Here is a 23,567-nt window from a genome sequence, read left to right on the forward strand (position 1 = left end):
TCTCTCCCTCCATGTGTGCATGAAGAAGAGGTCATGTGAGCACCCAGTGAGATGGCTGCTGCCTATAAGCCAAAAGAAGAGGCCTCAGAGTGAAACTTAACTTGCTGGCACCTTGGACTTTCCAGTCTCCAGGACTGTGAGAAATAACTTTCTGTTGTTTAAACCACCCATTCTGTGGTATTTTGTTATGGTAGCCCAAGGAGATTAAGACATTCTATAATCCTTGTTATTTATGTGCTTGTAAAAACACTATTTTTTGAAATAGAATAGGCTTCACTAGACTGCCAAAGAGCATTAAAACATTAAAACCAGGTATGAAACCCTAATCTAAAGCAAGAGGATCATGGCAGGTTGTTACTCTTAGTATATACATCTGGCTTTTGAGTCACTCTACTTTCCTTATAGACTTGGCCAAGTCTGTTACTAATTATTCAGTATAGTAGAAAGAAATATTTTAAAATCATGGTTCTCCAAAACCCAGCTTTTTTTTGGGGGGTGGGGTTTGGGCAAGAATCAGGACTCAGAAAGATATCTCTACCAGGACCTACTTTCATTTGGGTGGCTAATCTGGGCCTAACTCTCCTAGGAATAAGGATGAATGATGAAATCCCTAAGTTCACAGAGTATGTGGTCTGCCATGCAAAGCAACTCTATAAGAATAAGTACAAAGTAGAATGGTAAACACTTCAACACCTCTTCAACTTGAACTCACACTTTCCTATGCCGACCCTGTAGTCCATATTTATAACCATATGCCTTGTAATTCTGGGCTCCCCTGGTGGTTTCCCCTCACCTGTCTGTCCCCTACTCCCCCAAAGCTTCTGCTATTCCCTCTTCCCATGATCCTTCTACACTTGTAGGAGAGTTCTCCCCTTGTTCTAGATTCTGGCCATCATATCGTACTATTATTTCAGATCCCAATCTGTACTTGATAAAGGAGAACATGGTGTATGCATGGAAAAAAAGTTACTAGGACCTCATTTTTCAACAGTGTCTTCTCTTCCACATAAATCACAAAAATATCTACATAGTGATATTCCTTGCCAATCAGCTTATAGAACACATGCACACGTGTGTGTGTGTGTGTGTCTATTATTTTCTCAATATAACACATACTACTGAATGCATTCTGCCCTATACAACTGTCTCCATTTGGGTAGATTTATGTTTTCCTTCTTCTCTGCTTGATGGCTGGCAACTTTAGGGCCAGATTTGTGACTTATTTATCCCAATACTTCTCCAGTACTAAGAAAAATGCTTGCGGTGCCACTTAGTAAAAATCTATTGAGTGATAAATAATTCAACGCTGCTGTAAAAAATAGCAAGTCATATCACTGAAGGAAATTATTTACAAAGTGCTCCTTTCTGAGCACTGCTGATCTATCACTCAATTTTAAAGTGTGACTAAAATCAGTCTCCTGTCCTGATCCTTTCTGATATTCCTTGAGATTTAATTAGAATAAAAACTTCTTAACTGCTCTTACTTGTGCTCATAGATCATATTCCCATAAAGCAAAATATGTGATGAATATGGTTTCCTCATGCATGTGGTTTCAAATGTGTTGTTTTATATGTATCTATTGCATAAGAAGAGCAGTTTACAGAAACGTTTTTAAAAAATTTTTAATAGGAAATCATTTTTTTTAATGCCACCTGAAAGATAATTTCAGTACTTTATGTCTCATTTGAGAAGAGATTATTTCTCATGTGGGGAGACATTAACTGAAGCGACTCTGAAGAGGAGCATCCATTAGAATGTGCTAGGTCATGCTACAGTTAACAACCCCACATCTCAGTGGATTAACACAATAGTTTACTTCTTGCTCACAAAACATGTCCATTCTAGGTGGAGAAGATACACTCAGAGTTCCTTTGTGAAGGAGGCCTCCATTCCTAAATGTGCCTCTCTAATAATTGTAGCAGGGAATGGGGACAGGAAAAATTACTCACTGGGTCTTAAAGCTACCACTTGAAAAAACAGTCAGTACTTCTCATATGCCATTGGCCAATTATGTGTTCATGCAGAATTTTAACATTAGTGGGGAAGTGTAGTATGTGCACTAAAAGAGGAAAAACAAGGATATTTGTAAGGAGCTCTAAGAAAAAAAATCTAGTTAGCTTATGGAGATTTTTAAATACTTTGTTCTCTTAACGTATGTAACATATATTACATAAGAGAACAATAAAAGTGTTTTTGAAAATAAAAATAAATAAATAAATAAAAATCTCCATAAGCTAATTGGATGATGAGACCTAGAAACCAGGCCACAGAGCAAGCCATCAGGACCTCAGAAGGAGCTACAGCAATGCTTCTAATAAATCTGTTCTGAATTGTCAGAAAAGCAGCCTCTTTGGTGAACTTGAGACGATTTGATCACAACTCAGTGTATGAATTAGGATCTCAGTTGTCCATATCAGCGCCAAAATGACACACCAAAGACCAGCCCTTTTCCTTGAGAAACTGTGTGACTTTAGCCTTCGTAAGTCTGGCCCTTTCTTTTGGTCTGGGAGACAGTCTTTACAGAGATGCACAGGAGTAAATGTGCAGTCCTTTAAACTAGCAGCTCGAATTTCTTCTTTGAGAGTTAATCTGCCGAAGCCTGACTATGCTCTCCCTGACCCAGTGCTCAATGTCACTGCATCTTTATGTTTCTTTTCTCACAGGAAGATTTGAAAGATGAATTAAGACAGTAGAGTGTTATAAAAACAAATGGAAGAGCCTATATGGGAAACAATGATCAATAAAGTTTGAGACTGTGGTAGACACACTTCTTAAGTGATACTTCAGGCTGAGCTGGGAATTGTTTTGGATGAGTATTTCCAAAGTTTCCTTCCTTTTCAAAATTAAATTATAAATGCTTCCATACTTGTTCAATTTTGCTTTTGATTTGAGAAGCATAACATAAAAAAAGATATCTTTACCTGTAGCTTGAGAATCTATGGCTTCAATAATTCTGGAATGTTAGGTCTAAATAAAACCATTTCAGAACATTGTATGAAAAAATCATGGTAAAATTTGGATACAGAATTTCCAAACTGTGTTCCAAATTATGACGGTGGACTCACTTTTTCTCTTCAGTAAAAGGATCTAACTTTGACTTACTTCTGCTCACAGATAGCTATAGCATTTCTTTGAGAATTGGCTATAGTTTAATTAGAATACTATAGATACTTCAAAAAATGAAGAACATGGCATCTGGTCCCATCACTTCATGGGAAATAGATGGGGAAACAGTGGAAACAGTGTCAGACTTTATTTTCCTGGGCTCCAAAATCACTGCAGATGGTGATGGCAGCCATGAAATTAAAAGACGCTTGCTCCTTGGAAGAAAAGTTATGATCAACCTAGACAGCATATTAAAAAGCAGAGATGTTACTTTGCCCACAAAGGTCTGTCTAGGCAAAGCTATGGTTTTTCCAGTAGTCATGTATGGATGTGACAGTTGGACCATAAAGAAAGCTGAGTGTCAAAGAATTGATGCTTTTGAACTGTGGCATTGGAGAAGACTCTTGAGATTCCTTTGGACTGCAAGGAGATCCCACCAGTCCATCTTAAAGGAAATCAGTCCTGAGTATTCATTGGAAGGACTGATGCTGAAGCTGAAGCTTCAGTACTTTGGCCACCTGATGCAAAGAACTGACTCATTTGAAAAGACCCTGATGCTGGGAAAGATTGAGGGCAGGAGGAGAAGGGGATGACAGAGGATAAGATGGTTGGATGCCATCATCGACTCTACAGACGTGAGTTTGAGCAAGCAGAGCTGGTGATGGATAGGGAAGGCTGGCGGGCTGCAGTCCGTGGGGTTGTAAAGAGTTGGACATGACTGAGTGACTGAAATGAACTGAACTGAAATTATTCACAATTAATGTGAGGAAATTGCTTCAAAGCCATTCAGGCAAAATCTGTGACCACAAAGCAACTTCTTGATCAAGAAACAAGGGATTGAAAAAAAAATTTCAGGAGGAGAACTATTTACTGAAGTTTTTTAAGCATTTAAAAGTAGCATTTCATACTACAAAGAAATTAACATAAATGCCTATAATACTCTATACCTATGATATTTATAATGCTGCCTTGGAGATCAATGCATTAATTCATATTTTATTGTTCACTAAAGCAAAATGTCCCCTGAAGAAGGAAATGAAAACCCATTCCAATGTTCTTGCCTGGGAAATCGGGTCACAAAGAGTTGTATACAACTGAGCAACTAAAAAAACAACAAAGCAAAGGGAGAAAAGAAGACTTTGAATGCCTTAGTTAAGTATGAAATTAGCATCCAACAAAACAAATTCAAACAAAAATGTTTTCTCCTTATCAATTTTTCTCACAGAAAATAAACCAATGGAAAAAAATCAAATATCATAATAAATGCAATGCTTATGATCTTCTAAAACAATTGGCTGTAATACAATTCATTTTGAAAAACAAACTATTCATTTTCATCTTAGTGAGATCTGCACAGTCCTTTAATGGTTCTGATGACTTTAACACTGGAATTCCTATGATATCAACATTGCCAAATCCTTGCCACTGGGAATGTTTTTGCATCTAAAAGGATGACACTGATGCTGCCAAGCACTACACAGAATCAATGGTATAAAATAAACTAACACCATAGTAAAGGTCAACATATACATGCACTTCTGTAATCAGATCAGATCAGTCACTCAGTCGTGTCTGACTCTGCGACCCCATGAATCGCAGCACGCCAGGCTTCCCTGTCCATCACCAACTCCCGGAGTTCACTGAGACTCACGTCCATTGAGTCAGTGATGCCATCCAGACATCTCATCCTCTGTCGTCCCCTTCTCCTCCTGCCCCCAATCCCTCCCAGCATCAGAGTCTTTTCCAATGAGTCAACTCTTCACATGAGGTGGCCAAAGTACTGGAGTTTCAGCTTGAGCGTCATTCCTTCCAAAGAAATCCCAGGGCTGATCTCCTTCAGAATGGACTGGTTGGATCTCCTTGCGGTCCAAGGGACTCTCAAGAGTCTTCTCCAACACCACAGTTCAAAAGCATCAATTCTTCGGTGCTCAGCCTTCTTCACAGTCCAACTCTCACATCCATACATGACCACTGGAAAAACCATAGCCTTGACTAGACGGACCTTTGTTGGCAAAGTAATGTCTCTGCTTTTGAATATGCTATCTAGGTTGGTCATAACTTTCCTTCCAAGGAGTAAGCGTCTTTTAATTTCATGGCTGCAGTCACCATCTGTAGTGATTTTGGAGCCCAGAAAAATAAAGTCTGACACTGTTTCCCCTGTTTATCCATCTATTTCCCATGAAGTGGTGGGACTGGATGCCATGATCTTCATTTTCTGAATGTTGAGCTTTAAGCCAACTTTTTCACTCTCCACTTTCACTCTCATTCATGCAAAGATGAGCTCGATAAAGGACAGAAATGGTATGGACCTAACAGAAGCAGAAGATATTAAGAAGAGATGGCAAGAATACACAGAAGAACTGTACAAAAAAGATCTTCACGACCCAGATAATCATGATGGTGTGATCACTGCCCTAGAGTCAGACATCCTGGAATGTGAAGTCAAGTGGGCCTTGGAAAGCATCACTACGAACAAAGCTAGTGGAGGTGATGGAATTCCAGTTGAGCTATTTCAAATCCTGAAAGATGATGCTGTGAAAGTGCTGCACTCAATATGCCAGCAAATTTGGAAAACTCAGCAGTGGCCACAGGACGGGAAAAGGTCAGTTTTCATTCCAATCCCAAAGAAAGGCAATGCCAAAGAATGCTCAAACTACCGCACTTCTATAATAGAAACCTGCATTTTTTTTTTTTTTCTTCCTGCCTGGCTTTCTTCAACCTTTATAACATTGTTTTATTCTACTTCACTTTAAATAGTTATTCTATAGTTTAAAGACGATGAGACATATAAGGCAATCTAACTTTAAAAAATGGCTGCTTCTCTACTGAGAAGTCAAAGTTCCTTTCTAAACTAAATACAGACTTTATAACATGAATCAAATAAGCTTAAATACAGTCAATCTTCATGATCCACCAATCCAAAATTTGCAAATTCATCTTCTCACTAAAACTAATTTGGAATCCCAAAGTTAATACTCTTGGTAGTTTTCCAACTGTTCGTGGGCATGTGCAGAGTGATGGAAAATTCCAGTAGCTGATCACACAAGTTCCCAGCTGAGGTCAGACAAGGTGACACTGGGATTTTTTGTTTCTGCTCTCCAGCTTAGATGAGCAGAGGGTGGAGACAGTGGGGGGCAGTACAGAAGTACAGAAGTGCAAGCTGCTCTAGCTCTGAGGTACGAGGACAGGGTTTAAAACCCTCTCTGGCACCTGTCATTGGGAATGCCTCAGGTAAATCATTTAACACTTCTGAACTTTATTTTCTCCTTGTAAAATACAGAAAGCAGAATCTACCAGGTTGGGTTGTTTTTAGGATTTATAATTACAATACATATGGTTATATAGATTTCTTCTCAGAGGAATGGTGGAATCCTCACTAACTGTTTGTGGCAACTTTATATACCATAAGTACCATGAACAATGGGAATCCATTGTATTTAATAAAGTGCATATGTATTCAATTTTCATGTCCATAAACCTAGTAATACATAAAGGGAATAACGGTGTGAATAATATAAATAATATATATAATATAATATAAATATTTCAAATAAATGAAAACTACTGCATAATTATGTAACAAATTTACTTGAATGCTAATTTTTCAAATTTTTTCCTGAGATAATCAAGAGCATATACAGAAATTTACCGGTGGTTCAAGACGTCAACAGATTCTTCATATTCAGTTAATTGGGATGGCAAAGAGATAAATGTTAAGGATTCCACCAGAATGACACTAAAATACATGAAAAAAGGATTATTTTTAATTCTACTGTAACAAAATTCAGATGACCACAAAACATTCTTCCTTTAAATCATTTCCATTTACCATAAAATATAATTAGAATCAGAATAAATTACAGTTCAAACAGTCCATGTGCTCTCATTCAGTAATTCAAAACATGTTAGAAATAAAAGATGTTGAATGGAAACAGGTTAAAAAAATGATATTTTTATATGTAAAGTCAACACTGAATTCTCATAACAAGGAAACTTAGAGCAAAAATGACCAACCAAATTATATTCTGAAAAGAAAGAAGAAATTATACATTAACCTTAATACACTGTCAGAGTTATACACACTTAATAATATCTAATCTGGACTTACCAGGTGGCTCAGTGGTAAAGAATCTGCCTGCCAATGCAGGAGATGTGGGTTTGATCCCAGGGTCAGGAAGATGCCCTGAAGTAGGGAATGGCAACCCACTCCAGTATTCTTGCCTGGGAAATCCCTTGGGCAGAGAAGCCTGGTGGGCTACAGTCCATGGTCACAAAAGAGTTGAACACAACTTAGCCACTAAACAAAAACAAAAATCTTATGTCTAGAAAAGAGAAATATTTCTCTCAGGAGTGGACATGAAATTTGGGTACCTAGTAAAATCAATGCATTGATAATTATGCTATCATCCGGAATCAAACAGAAATTCAGTCCTTCCTATATAAAAAAGGTCATTCCTTCAAGAAACAGTTATGGAGACCCCATTACATGTTAGGTGTAGGACTAAGTACTGGAAAGTACAAACATGAATATGCTATCTTCCAAGCCTTAGATTAAATAGATGGGGAAACAATGGAAACAGTGAGAGACTTTATTTGGGCGGCGGGGGGGGGGGGGGGGCTCCAAAATCACTGCAGATGGTGACTGCAGCCATGAAATTAAAAGACTTTTGCTCCTTGGAAGAAAAGCTATGACCAACCTAGACAGCATATTAGAAAGCAGAGACATTACTTTGCCAATAAAGGTCGGTTTAGTCCAGGCTATGGTTTTTCCAGTAATCATGTATGCATGTGAGAGTTGGACTATGAAGAAAGCTAAGTGTAGAAGAATTGATGCTTTTGAACTGTGGTTTTGAAGAGAGTCCCTTGGACTGCAAGGAGATCAAACCAGTCAATCCTAAAGGAAATCAGTCCTGAATATTCATTGGAACAGCTGATGCTGAAGCTGAAACTCCAATACTTTGGCCACCTGATGTGAAGAACTGACTCAACTGAAAAGACCCTGATGCTGGGAAAGACTGAAGGCAGGAGAAGGGGATGACAGAGGATGAGATGGTTGGATGGCATCACGAATGCAATGGACATGAGTTTGAGTAGGCTCTGGGAGCTGGTGATGGACAGGGATACCTGGCGTGCTGCAGTCCATGGGGTCACAAAGAGTCAGACACGACTGAGTGACTGAACTGACTCTAGCCTTAGGCTGCCCACAATATAATGGAGAATAGTGTGGAAATGATACCCTAGTGGCAGGGTAAAGATTTCATGAAGAGTCATGTCAGGAATGCCTAATTCCTCTTGCAGAGTTGAACTGAATCTGTAAAATATTGTTAAGAACAGATTTATCTAAACTTAATTTGTTAACAGAAATCTTTTTTATTATGTAACAGTTATTAAGATCTCATTGGAGAAGGCAATGGCACCCCACTCCAGTACTCTTGCCTGGAAAATCCCATGGACAGAAGAACCTGGAAGGCTGCAGTCCATGGGGTCACTGAGGGTCGGACACGACTGAGCGACTTCACTTTCACTTTTCACTTTCATGCATTGGAGAAGGCAATGGCACCCCACTCCAGTACTCTTGCCTGGAAAATCCCATGGATGGAGGAGCCTGGTAGGCTGAGTCCATGGGGTCGCTGAGGGTCGGACACGACTGAGTGACTTCACTTTCACTTTTCACTTTCATGCATTGGAGAAGGAAATGGCAAGCCACGCCAGTGTTCTTGCCTGGAGAATCCCAGGGATGGGGAGCCTGGTGGGCTGCTGTCTAAGGGGTCACACAGAGTCGGACACGACTGAAGTGACTTAGCATTAAGATCTCACAATACTAGCTTAATAGTGGAAAACAGATCAGTAATAAAATCAATCAAATATTTTAGTCTAAAAATACACACACATTCATGAACATGCATACACAAACTAAAATGCAATACATTTATATATCTTAATGTTTGAATGCTGGTATCAGTTTTTGTCTTTTTGGTTTAACTTGTTATTTCTGATGCCTTCATAAAGGGTTGTAAAGGATTTTATAAATATTAAATACTAAAAAGTTTTAAATAAGACAAAATTAACTGTAAAAAAGTGTAAACTATGAATGATGAAAGTTATGTATCAAACTGGAAGAATTGCTTATATAAATTTACAGTTAAGCAAATGTAGGAATAAATCCTCTCCAGAGAGCAATTTATATTTAAAGTCATGCACTAAATTCTCATTTAAATTTTATAAAATTATGAGGCAGAAAACATTTATAACATTTCTTTATATTTCTATAAATCCATGGTGAATCATTGGGCAATTTATTTTGGTAATAATGTGTTCTGACTAAAAAATAATCACAGGCATAATAGTATTTGACACACAAATAAAAAGACTAAACCAACATAATAAATATTAGATTTTTCACATACTATACATGTACCATTTTGAGATAAACTAGCATTCTGTATGCTTCTGTTTAAAAAGTCCCTACTTAATTACAATGAACATACTTTGCTCAAAATAGATATATTAACTTTAAAAATGAAATATATACTGCCATTAACACAGAAAAAGATCCTGTTTGATTATTGCAGTTTCTAAATCAGCAGTCCTAACATTTCAATGTGCATTATTATCATCTGGAGTGCTTGTTCAAAATGCAGATTCCCAAGCTTCTGTTTGTATGAATTCTGAGTTAGTAAGTCTGGCATGGGCTCCACTGAACTCTCCAGATGTTTTTTAAGTAGCCTGTCTATGGGTTAAACTCTGATCACTCTTCAATTATACCAGCACTGCTTTAACATTAATGTACAAATAAATATTCTGGAGATGCTGTTCAATGCAGATTCTGATTCAACTGCATTAGAGTGGGCCTGAGATTCTGGTTTTCTAATAAGCTCCCAGGTGATGGTGATTTTGCTGACTCAGAGATCACATTGTAAGAAGCACAAGTCTGATCTAAAACAAAAAACATATTTTAAATAATAAAACCAAGCCACTAGGAAAACAAAAGCAGGGAATGGTTTAGAATAACCATTTTCACACCTATATAAAATCACTAAAAACACTGGAAAAATTTGTCCAAATTAACTTTCTCAGAATTGCAGCTAACTAAAGAAAAGCTTGCAGCAATCTGAATGGTGTTTACACAAGAAAAGTTTCCAGGGACTTCCCTGGTACTCCAGTGCTTAAGAATCCACCTGCTAATGCAAAGGACACAGGTTCAATCCCTGGTCCTCAAAGATCCCACATGCCAGGGAACAACTAAGCCTGAGAGCCACAACTACTGAGCCTACATGCTTCAACTACTGAAGCCTGTGTGCCTAGAGCCTGTGCTCCTCAACAAGAGAAGCCACCACAATGAGCAGCCTGTGCACCGCAACTAGAGAGTAGCCTCCACTTGCTGCAAGTAGAGAGCACACACATGCAGTAATGAAGACAAAGCAAAAAAAAAAAAAAAAAAGCTTCCAAACCTTGGTAAGAACAGTAGAGTTTGCAGCCTTGTAATTTTTATGTTGTAACTCCCCTCCTCCTCTCCATAGCTCTGCAGTAGCCTTGAAAACGAACTGCCTTGCAACCAAGGTAACTTAAAAAATGCTCAGGCTTGCTGCCACAGGAAGGAATACTGAGGTTGGAGCTCTTCAAAAAGAGGTCCCATCCCTCATCATTGTTACTGTGCAACCTGTCTCAAAGCTCCCTAGAAGAACTCAGTATGCACTGTGTTGCTTTAATCTAAGCAACTGACTCAAAGTAAAACAACTATTCCCAGGATGTTTGTTGAAAACAATCAGTAATAGTTATGCCTGAGGCTGCCAGAGCAACTGGATCAAGAGCCTGAGAAAACATAAAAGGAAGATCTGGAGACAACACGCCCATAGGAGAAATTGCAACAGCTCAGTAGAGTCCTAAAATATGTCAAGGACCTTCAATCCCACTTACAGATATACCTGTTGTTCAGTTACCAAGTCATGGCAAACTCTTCGTGACTCCATGGACTACAACACGTCAGGCTTCCCTGTCCTTCACTGTCTTCGGGAGTTTGCTCAAAATCATATCCACTGAGTTGGTGATGCCATCTCACCTTCTGTTACCCCCTTGTCCTCTTGCCCTCAATCTTTCCTAGCATCATGGTCTTTTCCAGTGAGTCAGCTCTTCTCATCAGGTGGCCAAAGTTCTGGAGCTTCAGCTTCAGCATCAGTCCTTCCAATGAATATTTAGGGTTGATTTCATTTAGGATGCACTGGTTTGATTTCCTTGCTGTCCAAGCGACTGTTAAGAGTCTTCTCTGGCACCACAATTCAAAAGCATCAATCCTTCGGCACTCAGCCTTCTTTATGGTCCAACTCTCACATCTATACATGACTACTGGAAAAACTGTAGCTTTGACTATTCAGACCTTTGTCGGCAAAGTGATGTCTCTGCTTTTTACTATGTTGTCTAGTTTTGTCATAGTGTTCCTTCTAAGGAGCAAGCATCTTTTAATTTTGTGGCTGCAATCACTCTCTACAGTGATTTTGGAGCACAAGAAAATAAAAGCTGTCACTGTTTTCAATCTTCCCCCATCTATTTGCCATGAAGTTCTGAGAGTGGATGCCATGATCTTAGTTTTTTTAATGTTGAGTTTTAAGCCAGCTTTTGGACTTTCCATTTTCACACTCATCAAGAAGCTCTTTAGTTCCTCTTCACTTTTTGCCCTCAGAGAGGTATCATCTGCATATCTGAAGTTGTTGATGTTACTCCCAGCAATCTTGACTGCAGCTGATTCATCTAGCCTGGCATATAAGTGAAATGAACAAGGTGATAGTATACAGCCTTGACGTACTCCTTTCCCAATTTGGAATCAGTCTGGTGTTCCATGTCAGGTTCTAACTATTGCTTCTTGACCTGCATACAGATTTCTCAGGAGGCAGGTAAGGCGGTCTGGTATTCCCATCTCTTTAAGAATTCTCCACAGTTTGTTATTTTGCCATTCTCTTCTCTAGTGACAGAAACAAATACGTCTCACCAAGTAAAGAATATCAGTACAGAGAAATTATACAAAAGAACTAATTATAAATTCTGGACTTAGAAAGTACAATACCTGAAGTAAAAAAGCAGTTCAGTTTAGTTCAGTTCAGTCGCTCAGTCATGTCCGACTCTTTGTGATCCCATGAATCACAGCACACCAGGCCTTTGTGTCCATCACCAACTCCCATTCACTCAGACTCACGTCCATTGAGTTGGTGATGCCATCCAGCCATCTCATCCTCTGTCGTCCCCTTTTCCTCTCCAATCCCTCTCAGCATCAGTCTTTTCCAATGAGTCAACTCTTCGCATGAGGTGGCCAAAGTACTGGAGTTTCAGCTTTAGCATCATTCCTTCCAAAGAAATCCCAGGGCTGATCTCCTTTAGAATGGACTGGTTGGATCACATGCAGTCCAAGGGACTCTCAAGACTCTTCTCCAACACCACAGTTTAAAAACACCAATTCTTCAGCGCTCCGCTTTCTTCACAGTCCAACTCTCACATCCATACATGACCACAGGAAAAACCATAGCCTTGACTAGACAGACCTTTGTTGGCAAAGTAATGTCTCTGTTTTTGAATATGCTATCTATGTTGGTCATAACTTTCCTTCCAAGGAGTAAGTGTCTTTTAATTTCATGGCTGCAGTCACCATCTGCAGTGATTTTGGAGCCCCCAAAAATAAAGTCTGACACTGTTTCCACTGTTTCCCCATCTATTTCCCATGAAGTGATGGGACCAGATGCCATGATCTTTGTTTTCTGAATGTTGAGCTTTAAGCCAACTTTTTCACTCCCCTCTTTCACTTTCATCAGGAGGCTCTTTAGTTCCTCTTCACTTTCTGCCATAAGGGTGGTATCATCTGCATATCTGAGGTTATTGGTATTTCTTCTGGCAATCTTGATTCCAGCTTGTGCTTCCTCCAGCCCAGCATTTCTCATGATGTACTCTGCATAGAAGTTAAAAAAGCAGGGTGACAATATACAGCCTTGACATACTCCTTTTCCTATTTGGAACCAGTCTGTTGTTCCATGTCCAGTTCTAACTGTCGCTTCCTGACCTGCATACAAATTTCTCAAGAGGCAGGTCAGGTGGTCTGGTATTCCCATCTCTTGAAGAATTTTCCACAGTTTATTGGGATCCACAGAGTCAAAGGCTTTGGCATAGTCAATAAAGCAGAAATAGATGTTTTTCTGGAACTCTCTTGCTTTTTCCATGATCCAGTGGATGTTGGCAATTTGATCTCTGGTTCCTCTGCCTTTTCTAAACCCAGCTTGAACATCAGGAAGTTCACGGTTCACGTAGTGCTGAAGCCTGGCTTGGAGAATTTTGAGCATTACTTTACTAGCGTGTGAGATGAGTGCAATGGTGTGGTAGTTTGAGCATTCTTTGGCATTGCCTTTCTTTGGGATTGGGATGAAAACTGACCTTTTCCAGTCCTGTGGCCACTGCTGAGTTTTCCAATTTGCTGGCATATTGAGTGCAGCACTTTCACAGCATCATCTTTCAGGATTTGAAATAGCTCAACTGGAATTCCATCACCTCCACTAGCTTTTTTCTAATGATGCTTTCTAAGGCCCACTTGACTTCACATTCCAGGATGTCTGGTTCTAGGTGAGTTATCATACCATCGTGATTATCTTGGTCATGAAGATCTGTTTTGTACAGTTCTTCTGTGTATTCTTGTTACCTCTTATTAATATCTTCTGCTTCTGTTAGGTCCATACCATTTCTGTCCTTTATTGAGCCCATCTTTGCATGAAATGTTCCCTTGGTATCTCTAATTTTCTTGAAGAGATAGAGGGAAAAGCAGTAGAGGGACTCAACTGCAGGTTTGAGGTGACAAAAAACCAGTACACTTAAAGATAGGTCAAATAAAATGATTACTTTCAAACAATGGAAAGAAAAAAGAATGAAGAAAAATTAACATTAATTAAAAATTTAGCCTCAGAGAACCATGGGAGACCATCAGACAGCCAAATGTAAGCCTATTCAGAATCCCAAAAGACAAGAGAAAAAAAAAAAAAAAAAAAGAGGCAGACAGACAATGTGAAGAAATAAATGATGAAAACTTTCAAAATTTGATAAAAATATTAATTTACACATCTAAGAAGTACAAAATATTCTGTGCAGGATAAATTCAAGATGATCCATAACTAGACAATAAGAGTCAAATCATTGAGAGGCCAAGACACAGTAAGAAGCAGAAGAGAACTGACTTAACACCTGTGTTGCTCCTCAATGGGGAGGGAGGTGGGAGGGGGGTTCAGGATGGGGAACATGTGTACACCCATGCTGGATTCATGTTGATATATGGCAAAACCAATACAATATTGTAAAGTAATTAGCCTCTAATTAAAATATATTTAAAATAAAAGAAAAAAAAAGATTAAGAATTAAATTCCCATTTAAAACCTAAAGAACAAAATGCAATGGGATGATGTATACAGCATGCTGAATGATTATCAATAAGGTATACTATATACAGGAAAACTATCCTTCAGAAATTAAGAAGAAATTAAAATATTACCAAATAAAAAAATGAAAGAATTCATTGCTAACAGACCTATCCTATAAAAAAATACTACCGGAATTCCCTTAGGCTAAAGTAAAAGGACACTAGAAATGAACTGTAAACCACATGATGAAATAAAAAGCATATATAAAGTTAACTACACAGGCAACTCTATAAAACAAATTATAAATGTACTTTATTTTCAATGTACCCTTTTTGTTATCCTTTCTGATTTAAAATAAAACAGTACCAGACAATAAATATAAAACTGTTTTATGGGCTTATAACTTACAAAGATATAATGAGTATAACAATAATAGCATTAACAAGAGGCTAGGAAAAGGAGATACACTGAAGCAAAATTTCTAAGTTTACAGTAAAATTAAGTTGGTGTCTAATATGAACTAGACTGTTTAAATTAACATGCTAATTATAATCTTCAGGATGACTACGGAGAAAAATTTTAGAAAACATATAGTAAAAGAAATGAAATTTTTAAAGGCACACTAAACTGTACTGTATCAGAGATTATATTAAGTGTAATGGGATTAACTCTCTAATCAAAAGGCAGAGATGAACAAAATGGAAAAAAAAATAGACTAGAAAAAAGACAAACGTTGGTTCAAAGTCACAACCAGATTGGGAACAAAAGAAGAATAATAAAATACCACGTAAATAGTAACAAAAAGAGAACTGGAGTGGCTATACTAATAACAGACAAAATAGAACTTAGATTAAACACTGCTCTTAGCATGACAGCATGAGAGCTCCATGGATCAATTTCCAGTAAAATGAGTTCAAATATAAAACCCAACTATTTAAACTCTCTGGAAATGATCTTAAAGGGATATAGCCAATTAAAAAAAAAAAAAAGCTATTCAATAGTAATTACTAAATTCAGTAAGCAAAGATGTAGGACTTCCCTACATGGTAAGGAAGTCCAGTGGTCTGGTGGTAAAGAATCTACCTGCTAACGCAGGGGACACAAGTTCAATCCCTTGTCCAGGAAGATTCCACATGCCGCTGGGCAACTAAGCCCCTGCATCACAACTACTGAAGCTGACATGCTCTACAGCCCATGCTCTGCAACAAGAGAAACCACTGCAACAAGAAGCCCACACACCATAAGAGAGTAGCCCCCACTCACTGCAACTAGAGAAGGTCCACACAACGAAGCAACGAAGACCCAGCACAGCCAAAAATAATAAATCAATCAATAAAAAAGAGATGTAGTCTGAGGCATTTGAACCAAGACTACTCACTCTTTCCTTCTTCCCCACCCAATTAAGAAAGAAACTCTACTCCAGACTAGTACAGCTAGGGACAGAGGACACATTAGTTTCTTAGCTCCCAGGTGGAGAACCATCTTTCTGAGAGATGTATGACATCAACATTTCTCATCCTGCCCCAAGTACATGTTGCTGAGGCTATGTTCAGGCAAATGCAGCTGAGAGGAGCCGAGGGGCTTCCTTCTTCCACCCAGTACCCAATCATGGACCACAAGCTCTGCATGAGTGTGAAATCACCATTGCCCCAGCTTACAAAGTGGTGGTTCTATGCTGGGAGAAGCAAACCAGGAAGACCTGAAACTACTTCCCCCCACCCTACCTAGCATTCAGGTCCTAATATGGGGGTGTTACTTCAAGAAAAGTTTACCATTGTCCCCCTTTCTACCAACACAGTCATGGCTCAGAAATTTTACCTAGAGGGAGAAGCTGACCTTAATACATATAGCTCTTAATCTCTTCACAAAGGACCTGACTTCATTTTCGAAAACAAGTGAAGATAAACCCAAGGGTGCTCTTAAAACTAGTGCAGTTGTGGTGAAAGGCAATTAGGAGGAACCCTGCTAGTTTGTTGGAGAAAACTGGGGAAAGACAACTGAGAGGAGCCCTTGTGGAGACGGAATAAATCTCAAACATTGACCTAAGGGACTATTATTTCAAAGGAGCTGGCTTTGATTGAATTAGTCTGAGGAGCAATTTATACCTTCCACAGAATTCAAATCAGGGAAATTTAATAGCTAAGTGTGGACACAGAAAGACACGGTCAAAGAAAGCTATGCCAAAACCATCATTATCCAAGAGTGACTGTGGGCATAGTCAAGACTGTATCCCCTAGAAGCAATATTAGAAGGTTCACACTATGTATGTGAGGCATTTTTTGAGGGGGAGGTGGAGTAAACATCTCTAAAATAAGCCAGCCATGTAGTAAAAAATTAAACAAGCAAACAACATTAAAAATCATGTGGGAGATGAGACCAGAATTTTCAAAAATGTCCAGTTTCCAACATAACAATTATGAAACAAGCAAAGAAACAGTAAAATAGGTATGCAAGAAAAGCTGCTGGATAGAGTGATCAGCTCTCATATTTAACAGGAAACCAACTCAAAATAGCCATTGTAAATGTCTTAAAAAACTAAGGAAACTATGACTAAAGAAGTAAAGGAAAGCATGATGATGAAATTAATAAAAAAGAACCAAATGAAAATTCTGGATTTGTAAACTACAATAACAGATTGTAAAAAATCACTAGAGGGGCTCAGGAGATTTGAATTGGTAGGAAAAAGAAGAATTAATAAACTTCAAGACTGACAGAGATTATGTAGTCTGAAGAACAGAGAGAAAAATGAATAAAGAAAGATAAACAATCACATACATATATGGTACACAATTAAATGCACCAACACATGTTTAATGAAATAAGCCAAAAGAGAGGAAAAAAGAAAAGAAAAAACATCGGAAAAATAAGGTGAGTGAACATAGCTGGAAGTGTCACACTCTCCAATCTCAAATAATATCAAGCTATAGCAATTAAAACAGTATGATATTTGCACAAAAACAGACACCTAGATCAATGGAACAGAATTGAGAGCTGAGAAATAAATCCACACATATATGATGAATATGATGAATTAATTTACAACAAAGGAGCCAAAAATATACAAGAGGGTAAGGACAGTTTATTCAGTAAGTGGTGCTGGGAAAACAAATCAGCCACATGTAAAAGAATGAAACTAGACCACTATTTTATACCATACACAAAAATTACTCAAAAACAGATTAAAGATCAGAACATAAGACCTAAAACTATAAAACTCCTAGAAGAAAACACATGCTTATGTAAACTCCTTGATATAGGTCTTAGTGATATTTTGAGTCTTGACACCAGAAGTAAAAGCAACAAAAGCAAAAATAAAGAAGTGGGACTACATCAAAATATAAAGCTTCTGCACAGCAAAGGAAACCATCAACGAAATATAAAAGCAATCTTCTGAATGGGAGAAAATATTTGCAAATCAATTATCTGGTAAGGAGCTAATATCCAAAATATAACAATCACACAACTCTGTAGCAAAGAAACAAGCAATCTGATTAAAAACTGGGCAGAAGACCTGAATACACACTTTCCAAAGAAGACATACAGATGGCCAAAGGCACATGAAGAGATGCTTAACATAATTAATCACGCATGCCTGTGTGCTAAGTCACTTCCATCATGTCCAACTCTTTGTGATCCTATGGACTGTAGCCCACCAGGCTACTCTGTCCCACAGGATTTTCCAGGCAAGAATACTAGACTGGATAGCCATTTCCTCCTCCAGGGGATCTTCCCAAACCTGTATCTCCTACACTGGCAGGTGGATTCTTTACTGCTGAGCCACCAGGGAAGACCTAACAATGTGGTATTATGCTCTATCTAAAACATTTGTTAAGAATGTAATTCTCATGTTAAGAATTCTTAACATAGAAAAGAAAAAAGGAATACAAGGAAACTTTTGGAAGTGATGAGTATGCTTATTGCTTTAATTGCTGTGGTAGCATCACGGTACATGCATACATCCAAACTCATCAAATTATATACTTTAAATGTACATTTTTTTCCATATCAATTATACCACAAATGTTTTTAAATAAAGAAAAATAATAGAAAATATCAAAGAAACTAGGAGAAGGGTCTTTGAAGATATCAAGAAAATTAACAAATATTTACCTACACTGATTAAGAATAAAGGAGAGAAAAATCAAATTAACTGAACTAAGGGATGGAAGAAGGGCCATCACAACTGCTTTTGCAGAAAAAAAAAGAAAAAACAAGGATTATAAGGGAATACTATGTAAAATTCCATGCCAACGACTTGGATAATTTAGAAGAAATATACAAATTCCTAGAGTGGCACAAACGACCAAACCGATTCAAAAAGAAACAGAAAATCTGATTAAGCCATAACAAGTAAAGAGACGGAATTAGTAATAAACTGAAGTTCCCACAAAGCAAAGCTCAGAGACAGATGGCTTCAGTTGTGAATTCTAGCAAACGTTAAAAGAATTAATACCAATCCTTCACAAATTCTCCCCAAAAATATAATGGAAAGGACCACTTCCCAAATCTTTCTCTAAAGCTATTACTGGTGATATAAAAAACAGATAAATACATCACAAGAAAAGAAAGTAAATCCTGTGGTTATAAATGCAAATTCTTCAACCAAATACTAGTAAACCAAACTTTACAACATGTAAAAAAAGCATTATACAGCACGGAGAAGGCAATGGCACCCCACTCCTGTACTCTTGCCTGGAAAATCCCATGGATGAAGGAGCCTGGTAGGCTGCAGTCCATGGGGTCACTAAGAGTCGGACACGACTGAGCGACTTCACTTTCACTTTTTACTTTCATGCATTGGAAAAGGAAATGGCAACCCGCTCCAGTGTTCTTGCCTGGAGAATCCCAGGGACGGGGGAGCCTGGTGGGCTGCCATCTATGGGGTCACACAGAGTCTGACACGACTGAAGTGACTTAGCAGTAGCAGTAGCAGCATGAAATACTTCTATTCTGCCAAAGAGGAATTTCAGATCTGGTACACAGAGGTGTGAGAGCTAATTTTATCTCTGTTAAATCTACACCAGATAGGGGATTAAGAAATGTAAACTACCATGTATAAGTAAGCTATATGTTTTACAGCACAGATAATAGAGCCAATATTTTATAATAACTATGAATGGAGCATTACCTTTAAAAATTGTGAATCACTATATTGCATTTCTGAATATATAGTATTGTATATCAAGCATATCTCAATAAAAAAATAAACGTTTAAATTTAGACTAGGTCACCTTTCTTGTTAAAAGTGTTGTTAAATTTTGATAAAGTAGGATCAAATCTGGTCACTGTGCTGCATACAATTTTTTGGAAAATTTTCTGAAATTTTAAATTTTATTTGAAAATACATTTAATATGAGATTATTCATAATAAAGTTCTGATCATTTTTGTAAGTAATATGAAAAACTTGGTCACTTGTTTTATTGTTTATAACATTAAAATAGTCTATGTGAATTATTTGGCATTAAATTTCCTCTCATTCTCTTTTATTGCATTTTATCTTTGAAAATAATGTATGTTTACCATAAAATATTGATTTTACAGATTTTGTGAGTGGCCTTAAATTTTCATGATTATATGCCTATTACCTAAGTTTGAGGGCCACATTCACATAAGAGATGAAGGAGTCAAAAGTCTCCAACAAATAATCTTGTCCTCTACCAAACCATGTATTCCTCACAAGAAGTAACAGTTTTAATTACATCTGAAATAAATCATAAAATTGGCTTCCCTGATGGCTCAGTGGTAAACATTCTGCCTGCAATGTAGGAGCCACAGGTTTGATTCCTGGGACAGGAAAATTCCCTGGAGGAGGGCATGGCTACCCACTCTAGTAGTTCTGCCTAGAGAATCACATGGACAGAGGAGCCTGGCAGGCTACAGTCCATAGGGTCCCAAAGAGTAGGACATGACTGAAGTGACTTAGCACGCATGCACGCATGCAAACCATAAAATAACAATGATATACTGTTATTTTTGGACAAACACACAATTATAATATTCTACCAATGCCAGGAACTTTGAGATTTTCTTTCAATTTTACCACCAGAATAAGAGTTAACATATTTGATCTTGATTTTCTCTGAAGAACTGCAGTCAGTCATTTGGTTCATTTAAGGGTATATTTTAATACTGGATTAATGCCATACATTCTGATATTTTTTTGTTCCTTACATTCTGATATAACATTTTAATAAAATTACAGTAAATAAAATTCTCCCTCACTGAATATGGGAACCATAAATTCACCAATAACTGTTTTAACAAAAGAATTTTTGTTTTGTCAACAATAAATGATATTGTTAATAAGAAATTGCCAAAAGCCTAGACATATAGTAATTTAAAAACTGAAAATTATCAAATACTAATATAATAAGCATACATACAATTTCCAAGCAACACAAGTATTGTTGTAAGAATTTGACTTTTAAAGTTGGTAGAAACAGAGTTCATAATTCAAGCAGTATGTAAGGTATGGAGGAGGGCATGACAACCCACTCCAGTATTCTTGCCTGGAGAATCCCCATGGACAGAGAAACCTGGCAGGCTATAGTCCATGGGGTCGCAAAGAGTCGGACATGACTGAGCGACTAAGTGCAGCACAAGGTATCATTAAGGGCTTTCCAGATAGCTCAGTGATAAAGAATCCACCTGCCAATGCATGAAACACTGATTTAATCCCTGGGACAGGAAGATTCCCTGGTGAAGGAAATGGCAACCCACTCTAGTATTCTTGCCTGGGAAATCCCATGGTCAGGGGAGCCTGGCTGGCTACAGTCTATGGGGTCGCAGAAGAGTGGGACACAAGTTAGCAGCTAAACAACAACAGTAAGGTACAATTATCCATCTTCTCCCTCAACATGTAAATATATAGAAAGATATTTTCTATTTGGGACCTTGAATAAAACTTAAGCATTTTATTGTCTTTTTGTTCCAAATGTATTTTGTTGTTATTGTTGTTGTTAAATCTAAAGATGTTCAAATGAACATTTGCTGTGCAGTTTTAATTAATCATGATGCTTTAGGTGAAGATAAATTTTCTTCTTGAATCAACATTTCACTTTTGGAAATTAACAGATAGGAAGAAATTATAAGTTTAAAAGTCTATTACTTATAAATTTTAAGAAACTGAAAGAACTATACATTTCAATAAGGATAAAGCTTATTGGCAAAATTAATAAAATTGACACAATCAGCATTAGCTTTGTAGAGATGAAACAGCATTTCAAGGAAAACTGATTTACCTTCATTATTTGTTCTATTTTATCTGCTGATGCTTATACATTTATAGTAATATAAATATGCAAAATTTCTCCTCAAAACAGTTCACATTTAAGAAAACTACATAACTTCTCTTAAGACTGGATATGGCTAATTGCAATGAATTTACACCAAAACAATAACTTACTTGAAGTCCCCAGAAGCTTGGAAGGGATTTTTAACTTTCACAGTAACTTCTTTCCATTTATAACATGGGGATTTGCATTTTATAGTTGCCTAAGGTAAAAAAGAAATAAAACATACTATATGATAATAACAAAAAAGAATATCCTCAACTATAAAATATAGGCTTAAAGTATCTAAAAACCTCTCCATTTAAACATTTCAGAGATATTAATTTATATAAACATTATACTGCCAAAATCTGAGTGGGAAAAAATAAAAATAGATTTTACCTCATCATTGATCCATAGTACTATGCTAACAACTGAATGATTTGTCACAATACTGTCTCCTAAATTTACTTCCTTAAAATTCCTTTTGTTCATGACTGAGCATGATTTTACATTTTCAAATTAATCCATCATACACACACACACACACACACACACACACACACACACACACTGAATACACATGACATAAAGAAGAGGCAGGTGTGTGTGTATATGGGCACACTGGTGTGTGAGTGCAAGAATATCTGTGATACTTGTGTTGGAACATGTGTGACTGTGGCATGCCTGTGTTTCTAATGTAATGGCTGTACTGATATATTTTTACTGTAATAAAAGCACAAATATAAAACTTAAACTCAAATTACTCAAGACTTCCATGAAAGAAAAGATTTTAGGAATTCCACACTTCTAGACTAATCAGGATCTTACCTTATTTCTCCATTATTATCCAATTATTTCCTGATGTCTAAGACCATGAGTGGCCAAATGGAGAAGTAAACAGAGATCACATAAGGCCCAAGTGTCAGCTTTTCTGCCCCAGAGCCATGATAATGAGAGGCTAACACCATCCATCCACGTCTCTTAAACACACGTGGCAAAGCAATGTTTTTTTCAGAAAATTTGTGTGAGAGGGTTGGGAAATGTAAGAATTCAGGAGGAAATCAGAAGATCACAATAGTATCTCAGTGACAATCAAACACGTGCTTTCTGTTCCACGTGTCCTTATTGAATAAGCCATTCTGTCCAGATGAGCGTCTTAATGCTCTCCTCACACAGAGTGGCCTTCTAGAGTCATTCTCTTTAACTCCCACTCAAGCTACTGCACGCCTATGATTTTTCATAATCCATATGAAAATCCAGCAACATAAATTTACTTCTTTGCCATACAGCCAAGGTAGAAAATAATACGTAGACAAACTAATGGCTACACAAAGTCAATCATAACAATATCACACCTATTTTACAGAGATTTAAAAATCCTTCTCCCCCATCCTTTGAGGTAGTAACACTTCAGAACTCTGACTGGAACATCATCACCTCTCACTAAATGCCAGTCTTAGCATTACCTTTGTAATGGATTTGCTCCAGAGCACCCTAAAGATAAATTAATAAATCTTCCTATCAGAAACAGAAACATTTTCTTTGCTAGGTAAATCACCAAATCTTAATTCAAACAAAAAACAGACATAGACCCAGGGAGTGCTTTAACTTAAATCACAAGTCTCCATGGCAGAAGGTCATATAAATTGCTATACACATAGTGAATGACTCCTTGATATAAAGCACAAATATAATCCTAAAAAGACAACCTTAAAACAGTACTCAATGCAAGTCTTTTCAAAATGCAGATGGCCAACAGGCACATGAGAAGATGCTAATCATAAGAGAAACGCATATCAAAACCA

The 23,567-nt window shown here is 37.4% G+C and overlaps 1 protein-coding gene across 4 annotated transcripts in view; it reads right to left on the minus strand.

The window, feature by feature from the left end:
* The window catches only part of CFAP47 (cilia and flagella associated protein 47), a 562,308-nt gene that overhangs the window by 289,831 nt on the left and 248,910 nt on the right, over positions 1-23,567 (minus strand). For 3 of the 4 annotated variants that reach the window (XM_070784977.1, XM_070784975.1, XM_070784978.1), the window contains 2 exons: positions 21,894-21,982; positions 6,756-6,842 (listed from right to left, as the gene is read on the minus strand). In XM_070784977.1, coding sequence (XP_070641078.1) covers positions 6,756-6,842; positions 21,894-21,982 — 176 coding nt within the window. The remainder of the gene's footprint in view (positions 1-6,755; positions 6,843-21,893; positions 21,983-23,567) is intronic. The other variant, XM_070784976.1, reaches the window with a different exon arrangement.

Source organism: Bos indicus, chromosome X (assembly GCF_029378745.1).
Source record: "Bos indicus isolate NIAB-ARS_2022 breed Sahiwal x Tharparkar chromosome X, NIAB-ARS_B.indTharparkar_mat_pri_1.0, whole genome shotgun sequence".
Taxonomy (NCBI): Eukaryota; Metazoa; Chordata; class Mammalia; order Artiodactyla; family Bovidae; genus Bos; species Bos indicus.